The following is a 10241-nucleotide window of genomic DNA, read 5'->3' on the forward strand; positions in this document are numbered from 1 at the left end:
AGAAACAACCCTTGGTTTTCTCCTCAGCTCTCCAGTCTACTCAAAAAAAGGGATGCTGCCTGGGCTAAGGCCAGAAAAACCAAATCTGAAGCGGACTGGCTGACTTTTAGACAGCTCAGAAACCGTTCAACTTCCTTAATTAAAAAGGCCAAATCAGAATTCTATCTTTCAAATACTACTAAACATTTGAACGACCCTGAAAAATTCTGGAAAATAATAAAATCTTCTTATGGGGACATAACTACAAATGAGATGCCAACTTTAGTTGTAAAAGACTCCTGTACTTTAACAGAGAAATGTGACATTCTAAACTGCTTTAATGAGCATTTTGTTTCTTCAGGATCTCTATTTGAATCTTTATATCCAGATTTAAAACAGCTTTCAACAAGAGGCTCTCTCTGCAACCACTCAAACTGAATCTGTGGTCCAACCCTTCAGTTTTTCTCCGCTAAAAGTTTTTGAGGTCCACAGGGCTTTAAATCTGTTGGATCTAAATAAATCTGCAGGACCAGATCAACTTGATCCCTATTTTCTTAAGTTGGCTGCAGATTTTATAGCAGAACCAATAACTTAAATTTTTAATCTTAGCCTATGTTCTCCCTTTGCTGAAAGGAGGTGATCCTTCAGATGTTAATAATTACAGGCCCATATCTAAATTGTGTGTTCTAGCAAAAGTTCTAGAAAAGTTCATTAGTGAACAACTGAAAGACTTTTTGGACAAAAATTCAGTTCTTTCCCAACATCAGTCAGGATTCAGAAAAGAACACAGCACAATAACTGATGCTATTAAAGTGGTTAATGACATCGTTGATTCAATAGACTGCAAAAAATACTGTGCTGCTCTTTTTCTTGACTTGTCAAAGGCTTTTGATACAGTTGACCATGCTATTTTATTAAATAGACTAAACAATATTGGTCTATCTGTAAATGCTGTAAGTTGGTTTTCAAATTACTTGTCAGCAAGAAAACAGTGTGTCCGTGCTGCTGGGTCTTCTTCCTCTTTTCTCCCAGTATCCAAAGGAGTTCCACAGGGCTCCATATTAGGGCCATTGCTATTTTCTCTTTACATAAACAACCTTTGTGATAATTTGTCAAATGCAGCATTTCATCTTTATGCAGATGATACAGTTATTTATTGTTCATCCCCTTCAGTAGCACAAACCCTGCAATTTCTGTAGTCTGCCTTTGACGTCGTTCAGTCCCATTTAACTCAACTTAAGTTGGTGTTAAATCCAGAGAAATCCAAGTTCATGTTATTCTCAAATGGCAAAGAGTTGTTAGCTACGTCTCCTAAGATTAAAACAATTCAAGGAACTGAAATTGAAATGGTCACATCTTACAAGTATCTAGGGATCATTATAGATCAGAATTTGCCATTTAAGACTCACATTCAAAGGCTTGTGTCGAAGTTAAAACTAAAACTAGGTTACTTTTTTAGAAACCAATCCTGTTTCTCCCTCCAAGTGAGAAAACATTTGATTCGTGCAACCTTTTTACCTTTATTGGATTATGGTGACCTGCTTTTTATGAATGCACCTGCCCACTACCTAAAGAGGCTGGATACTGTGTACCATTGTGCTTTACGTTTTATTACTGGCTATGGAAATCGTGTACATCATTGTTCTTTGTATGCTGCTGCTAAATGTCCATCTTTGCATATTCGCAGACTCTCCCATTGGTTGATCTTTATCTATAAATCTCTCCTTGGGCTGGTTCCATCTTATTTATGTGTGTATATGTGTAAAAACCACAACCAATACAGCCTTCGTTCGCACAATATCATACAATTGATTGTCCCAAAAATCAGAAAAGAATTGGGGGAAAAGGCTTTTAAATATGCTGCCCCTGCTTCCTGGAATAATCTGCAGAAGGAACTGAAATTATCAGAATTGGTTACCTTGGGAGAGTTTAAGTCTGATTCATTAACGAGAGAACAGCTCTTTTACTCAGTGTGATTGTTTTTAATGTACTCTTAATTTGATCTGTTATTGTATATTTTACACATGTTGGTATGGGATATTGTATTTGTTTTAAATGTTATATACCTATGTGGTATGTGACTTTTGTTGCCATGATGCCAGGTCCCTCTTCGAAATGAGATTTTACCTGGATAAATAAAGGACTAATAAAGAGGTGGGGTGGGTTGTAACATATTTTAGAAGTGTTAGAACATCCCCTTACATAAAACTAAGAATAATTTATTAATTTGAATCATTTTACAGCATGCCTAGGCAGTGGTTAAGTGACACAATGCACACAATGCATTCTGGGATGACATGTAGTAGGGGAGGTGCAGCAGATTGACCCGGAAGTTATACAGAGTTCATTCCCACCACAATGATCTTCCCCTCTGCTGTTGGACACATGAACAATAACCACATGACTGTTCCCACCACTAACACATGACCCTACGCTGTGTCACTGCATCATTTCATATTTGGCACTGATCACCACCTGCACTCATGTATATATCTTTCTACGTAGCACTCTTAATTCTTATTCTCATGTATATATCTCATGTATAGCTCATGCACATATCTTTCTACGTAGCACTTTTAATTCTTATCCCTACTTTTATTTTTTCATGTCTATTTAAGTGCTATTTATGACACTATTTAAGTGCTATTTATGACACTATGTTTGCACTGAAGCACCGCAGCAATTTCCTAATGTTGTAAACCTGCTCAACATTTGGCAATAAACCCCTTTCTGATTCTGATTCTGATGAAGGGATTTCCGGAAGTGGGGTCAGATGTTACCTTGGTTACATAAAGGCAACATATTAAGAGGTTAACCCACAGGCTAATGCCATCATCTCATGTTTTTATTTCACCTTTCAACTGTGATTAGTCAGATTTTTCTCTAGAGGAAACATTTAATCACACATTGTTTAAAGTTGAAGTCACACATACAGAAAGCAGCACATCATTGTTTTTGAAAGTTTTAGATGGATAAAAGGATGTTTTCTTGTCATGCTGAAGACGCTATAGTGGCACATACTGGCACATGTTTGGAGTAAACTTTTTGGTAACACAGAAACACCTTCAGTTAGAGGCACATGAGGCTGGTTTTTGCCTTCAGAGCATAGCAAAAACCTTCCACAGGAAGTGAAATTAAGTGGGCAGTAAGAAAGAGTAAGTAAGTGTACAGCAATTGGTAACTATAGGATAGTAGTTTGATTGGCAACATCATTATATTACAAAAATCACCAACAGTAAACATTTCCTGTTATTGTAAATGTGAATAAACCCAGCCCAAATGTAGCCATCCTTCACAAAGTGCTGCAGTTTTTTTTACAGCGACTTGCCATAAACATCGTGTGAAGGTACATATTATATTCATAATTCTCTATTATATAAAAAAATTTAAATGTCCTTAAGTCCCTGCAAAAATTTGAATCATCTTCATCTGATATCTCCAAAGTATGATAAGGACACGCATGCAGAACTTGCAGTAAGTTGCAGTAACAGCGGAGGGAGATATTTTATTTCAAGCCTACATGAAAATAATCACAGGAAAGTGTTTAAACAGACATTATGAACTTATTTACATATATAAATATATATTATTATCTGCCCTGCTTAATCATTTCTGGTGATTAAGGACATTGGAATGTACATCATATGTTTTTTGTTCACTACTGACTTGGTGGCTTTAATATTATTATTATTATTATTATTATTATCTACCCCTGCTGGTGATGCAACTTCTGCATGCCTGTCCGTTTCACTTTTTGGAGAAGCAAAGTGTGAAATGGATGCAGTGGACCGGTGTGTCTTGTCCCGATTCGTGATTGAGGTGTGAGACAAACGACTGCTGGTCCAAGTGCGTCAAAACAATGATTTTATTAAACACGTGTGAAGGAAATACACCATCACAATCCTCAGCATAAATCCCCCAAAACAGCATACTTAAAATGTTTTTATATGTCAGGGTATAACGCCCCCTCATGCGTCAAAGCAGATACATAACATGCATAAGTTACAGTAACCACAGCTCTTCTGCTGACAACCTTTGACACACACTCAAAAAGACATTTTCTCCGTCTCCACGCCAGGTGATCTTGATCTTCTTATTCTCGCTTATCTCTGGAACATCAGAAACACATTCTACAAAAACTGTTACTTATGCAGGCACAAAATGCAGTTACAAGCCAAATATGTCTTAACTCTAACCTAGAAATGAATCTATATACTGTCTGTGTATGCAGGCGAACTGTCTCGACCTCACTGCACTCTGTCTCACCTCACCAGATAAAGCTTGTAACCTCTTACCAGACAGAAGGCCAACTCTTTCATAAGCACATTCTTACAATATATGTAATAACATGCTTGAAACTATATGTGTAATATATATTGAATAAATGTTGTAATCAAATGCTACTCAAAGCTTAATAAAAAGGATATAAGAGAATAAACATGATATAAAATGATATAATCCCCACAGTCTGTTATGTTTTCCTATGAGACTGGGTTGTATGGCTACAGTAGCTCTAAATGAAGCATTATAAGATGTGAAATATCACAATTATTCCTTTAGCTTGACCACTTACATTATTGTGAAAAAGTATTCACCCCCTTCCTGATATCTTACTTCTTAACATATGTGTCATACTTTAATGTTTCAAATCAAAAACCTTTTAATTCTACACAAACCAGAGAAAATACAAAATACACTTTTTAATTGATGATTTCATTCATCAAGGGAAAAACATTAACCAAACCTACCTGATACTACGTGAAAAATACTGGCAGCCGCCAGTGCTAACCCTCAGTTTCCTAGTAGATGCACGGTATGGTGTCAGGCCGAGCTTATTTTGCTTGTGTAGTGGCATAATACAATACAACTCTTGTGTCCTGGGTTCAATTCCTGGTGGTGCAGGTGTTTATATAACGTCCTCAGGGATTAATGAAGAATTGCAATTTTTAAGATATTACAGTGCCTCGTTCTTGAGTTATTGCATTCACAAACTTTGGTGTCCACACCACCCGACCACATGCCTGGCCGGTGGGGTGACAACGATACCCCATCAGCCTTCTATGCTTAAGGGGTAAAAAGCAGTTGCCGCTAAACCTAAACTTAATAAGAGCTTGTGCAACCCTTGGCAGAAAAAGCTGCAGTCAGACATTTGTGATAACTGGCCATGACTCTTTCATATCGCTGTAGAGGAATAATAGCCCGCTCTTATTTGTAGCATTGTTTAAATTCAGCCACGCTCAAGAGTTTTTGAGCATGAATGGCAAAAATCACAATCTGATATAAGTCCAAACTTTTCTTAGGTCACTTTAAAACCTTCACTTTTTGTTCTTTTATTTTTTTATTTTTTTTACCATTCAGAGGTAGACTCTATTGTATTTCAGACATTGTCCTGCTGCATAAGCCAAGTGTGCTTGAGCTTCACAACCCAAAGTGATGGCTGGACATTCTGCTTCTGAATTTTATGGTAGAGAGCAGAATTCACGTTTCCATCAATTACAGTAAATTGCTCACAATGTGACATTACCAGCACCAACTTTAACTGTCAGTATAGAGTTTTTATTTTAATTTTTTAATTTTAATAAAATGCTGAACAGAACATTACATTCTATTACTTTTTAACACAGGTATGGTTTGCTTTTCTTACCCTAATAAATGAATCATCATTATATATGGAAAAAGGAAGACTGATGAGTACATGTTTAATTGCTTTGAGCTGTGTGTATTTGTGAGTCTACAGGATGACGCAGCAGCAGGTCTCTGGGTAGTCATCAGCACTGACTTTGCGCTCGTTGCCGTACACGTAGTAGACGTAGCTCTTGTCTTTCCACTTGTAGTTCACCTGAGTGATGGGGATCAGCTCGACTGTCTGCCTCTGAAAGAGAGAGAGATGGAGGGATTCGTATTAAAGGAAAACTTTCAACAGCATCAGAGGGGGTCAGCTTGAGTCAGAATACTTTAGCTTAGCATTGACTTCAAACCTTTATGTCCTTTTCTTTAACAAAAATTCCAACAATTAATTCCCCTTTTGAGTGTTTATATAACAGCTAACTCTTCAACCACCATCAAATCATTCAAGATGGCTTTAGTTATCTTTATAGGTCACCTTATCTCTTGAGCTTCTGTAGCAGTTGATAACTTTAGTAATTGAACAGTCTATTGATTTTTCTATTGACTAACTGAGGAATCAGTTAAGTTAAATATTTTGCAGAGCAAAGCAATAAATTGCAGAGTAACACAGGCACACCAGCACAGGCTGGCCACTGGGGGTGACTACACTATAGCCCATAGACTCAAAACTCTAAAGTAAACTTTGCACGTTTTCCTTGCTGCTTCAACTACAAATAATGGAATTTCAGCTCGAATCAATTATATTTCAACTAGAATTAGCTGCTGATGGAACAAGGATAGCTGTTTTCTTTCCCTCCACTACTGGAGAAGATCTGGATAATTTTTCTTTTGAGCTGTGTGTCGGCCTACCTGCTGCAGAATCCTGGAGGTTTTGCCATAGTTAGTTTGATGTTCTTTGATCAGACGCTCAGAGGCCTGAGAGACTGCTGGGTTTGGAAAGCCAAGCAGTGGGTAGACCTGAGAGAAGCAAGAGTTTAATTCACAATATTCACACCGCTAACCCCAGCAATGTGTTTTCCTTCTCCCCAACCTTTCCTTTACATTTATCTCAACTACACCTGTCTGAGGTGAGTTCCTGCAGTGGCTTTATGTTTAATTTATGGAGATTATTTCAACATTTCGAACATAGAATATAACATTCCAAACTACTGTGTGAAATTACTGAGATGTAGTTTTTTGTATGAAATTTTGGTATTTAAAAAAAAAAATCTTATTAGGATTCAAAGTGAAGCTACATTGTGTGTGTGTGTGTGTGTGTGTGTGTGTGTGTGTGTGTGTTTGTTTACCAGGTTCTGGCTGCTCTTGAACAGCTCTTTCCCTTTTACTGAGCGCAGGTTATCACTCTTCAGACCACAGCTCTGCTCCACCAGATGATCTTCCACATGGTTTTTCCTAAACACAAACACACAGATATGAACTATATTCATGCTGTATCCATCAAATATAAAATACAGATTTAACACACACTCTACATCCTGATGAATACAATATTACATGAATCAATCATTTCAAGTTTTAACCAATCAAGTTTCTACTGTTTTCAGTTTAAACTCGCAGCATGTAATTTTCATCTTTATTGACTAGAGGGCACCAAAGCATCACTCAAAAAAACATTTATTCTCTTCCGCTTATCCTTAGCAGGGTTGCATGAGTGCAAGGGGAAGAGGTGGGGTACATCTTGGACAGGCGGCTAGTCTGTTGCAGTTCTAACACAGAGAGACAGACAACCGTTCACACCTAAGGGCAATTTAGAATCACGACCAGTAACTGCATGTCTTTGGACTGTGAAAGGAGGCCTGAGTACCCACAGAGAACACTCCACTCCACACAGAAAGGCCCTGACCAGATTATGGAGATGAACTCAGGATCTTCCTGCTGTGACGCAGTGTAAGCCACCACATCGGGGGTTTGAATCCGCTGAACGGCTACTCTGAGGTACCCCTGAGCAAGGTACCGTCCCTACACACTGCTCCCTGTGCGCCTGCTTAGTGGCTGCCCACTGCTTCACTGAGTGAATGGGTCAAATACAGAGAAAAACAAGTAATTTCCCCACGGGGATCAATAAAGTATACATTATTATTATTAGTGACTGAATATAATGGATTTGCAACAGTGCTTTGAATGTTCACGAAACCTGAATTTTCTCAATTTCAGGATAAATTACATCAGATAAATCTCTGTTGTTAATAATATTGGGGTGCCCACTGATCAAGAATTTTTTTTATTATCATTCAAATATGGCTTTCAAATTTAATGCTATATTTTTACATGCTACATACTTTTACTGATAGTAAAACGAAACAATGACCATGTGTAATTTCTTCTCTTGTTTCCTTATTTGATTTTTAAAATTTGTTTATACTGTATGTCAGATATCTGCAGAAATATATGGGCCTCTTAAGCCTTTAAGCAACTCTGTCACTGAAAGATAAAATCTTTGTTTTCATAAACTGGTTATTCCTCAAGTACAACTAAAACCGTGGGCAGGGCTCGTGTATTATCCTTAAGGACTGGACCCCATCAGTAGTCTGTGGAAGATATTTAATGTTTTCTAAAATTTCAGTGGAAGTACCTCAAAAAATATTTAAGGTAGGAAAAAAAAGAACCAACTAATTTGCATTGACTTTTCAAAGCCTTTTAAAACATCTCCATGTACCATTTTCCTCTACATAATTCACGAATATCTGTCAAAACAAACAGACCTCAAACAGAACCTTAAGTATCCTTAATTAACTCTGCAAGTATCCAGGACATGTAGCATAAAATTGGCTTCAAGGGCTTTAGAAACAAATTTAAACCGTTTAAAGGAGTTAAATTGAGTTCAAATGTAAGTGTCTTTATATACTTCTGCAACCTCCTCCAGGACCATTGGAATTTTACAAATGACACCTAAAACACACTTGAAGAACCCAATCTTCATACAGGAATCATAGGAAATAGGAATGTTGAAACTGCTGTTGTACTCACCATTCCACTTTGAGCTCAATGTAGGTCAGCAGTTGACGTTTTCCTTTACAGGTTTCACATTGCTTTTTCCCACTACCATTACACTTTGTACACCTAAACACACACAGACACATGACTCATTATTTTTGGTTACTTATAGACATACAAATCTTTTCCCAATTTTTTCTTTGTTACTAAAGTCCACATTGAAGTGAATAAAATCATTTAAATATGTTTGACTCAGTCTTGACCATTATCGATTCTCTAGATTTTATTTTAACTTTAAAAAAAATCTGATATTTGTTTATTTTGTCGATATGTGTATGCTTATTTTGTCAATATTGCTGCTCATCTTCAACCAGGCTACACTCATAAAAGACTTTAATTATCAAATGTATTTTTAAAAGTTTGTTAAATAAATAAAAGTAACTTATGATTTCACATCCTGCTGAACATTTTTTGACTGATTTCTTCCTTTGCTCATATTTATTGGGCCAGATGATCATTTCTTTACAAAAAGTTATCCCAGTTATTGTGGGATAACTAGATGGCAGATGGGAGCAGACAGATGATCAGTTGAGTCCGTAGCGTCAGATAGAAGAGCAACAAATAGCAACAACAGCATTTTATTTCACTCTTTAAATTGTTAAACCCTTTATTTTATAAAACATTCATATATAAAACAATTGTTTAATGAGGCTTTTCTTGCTTTTGTAACACTTCTACTTTTGCTTTTAATTTGAGTAAAATAAAGCATCATTGAGAACATGAGCAGAGATTTAAGCAGAAAATGAATGGACATGCAGAAAAAGAAGAAAAAGTGATTCATTCGGTGGACTCTTGAAAAGAAAGAGAAAAACTGCTAAGGAAAAAAAATAGGCTAAAAGTTATGACTTTGGTAGGTTCTGAGAAAATGACAGACACACAAGTAGCCCAGGAAAAACATGCTGCAGGGCATTGCAAGCCTCCCAGAGGTGTCTCAAACCACCTGAAATAAACTGACACTGTCCCATGACAGTACTGATGACATGACTCTGTGTGTGCGTGTGTGTCTGAGAAGGGCGTTGTCTGAATCCATTCCAATTTTCATTAAGCAATTCAGCACCACAGCTTCAGAATAAAAACTAAAGTTACTAAATAAATAGCTATTGTGATTGATCAACAGAGAGGACCATACGAATGCCTGAGTGAAAAGCTTAGCCCTTAACTGACTGTAATTCAATTCATTATTCATGTTAGAACTTGCAGTCCATATGCTGACAAACACGTTATGAAGCCTTTTTTTCACAAGTTTATAAACCCTCAAACTCTGAAAGTCTCATGCTCTGCTCAGTACATGTAAAAGAGTCACCTCATTCCCTGTATAGAGAAAAAGTCCATCATCATCCCAGCTGGCTGTTTTCTGAGTCTGATAAGTAGATATCTACTTCGCACAGCTCACCAAATAGTTCTAAGCGGAAGTGGGGTTTAAACTGTGTATTGTTGCTGTAGTGGCAATTCCTTTACTTTTGTATGATCAAACGTCCCACAACTTAAAGTCCACAAGCCACTGCTGCATTGAGGTAATATTTCGTACGCAGGCAAAAGAAGTCCATTGTCCAAACCTTTTAGTTGAGGGTTTTGGTTTTGGTTTATTTATCCATTTGGCAAGCAATAACAAGATCCTTCCTACTGCTTCTCCTGCTCTG

General features: G+C 37.0%; 1 protein-coding gene across 4 annotated transcripts in view; it reads right to left on the reverse strand.

The window, feature by feature from the left end:
- Positions 1-5710: 5710 nt before the first annotated feature.
- The window catches only part of LOC146632610 (protein SSUH2 homolog), a 32848-nt gene continuing 28317 nt past the window's right edge, over positions 5711-10241 (reverse strand). For all 4 annotated transcript variants that reach the window (XM_085353410.1, XM_085353409.1, XM_085353411.1 and 1 more), the window contains 4 exons: positions 8575-8667; positions 6894-6999; positions 6457-6564; positions 5711-5851 (listed from right to left, as the gene is read on the reverse strand). In XM_085353410.1, coding sequence (XP_085209536.1) covers positions 5711-5851; positions 6457-6564; positions 6894-6999; positions 8575-8667 — 448 coding nt within the window. The remainder of the gene's footprint in view (positions 5852-6456; positions 6565-6893; positions 7000-8574; positions 8668-10241) is intronic.

The sequence above is a fragment of the Diplotaxodon limnothrissa genome, linkage group LG5, assembly GCF_057381915.1.
Source record: "Diplotaxodon limnothrissa isolate DT_005_m linkage group LG5, D_limnothrissa_male_GT1.1, whole genome shotgun sequence".
NCBI classification, from domain to species: Eukaryota; Metazoa; Chordata; class Actinopteri; order Cichliformes; family Cichlidae; genus Diplotaxodon; species Diplotaxodon limnothrissa.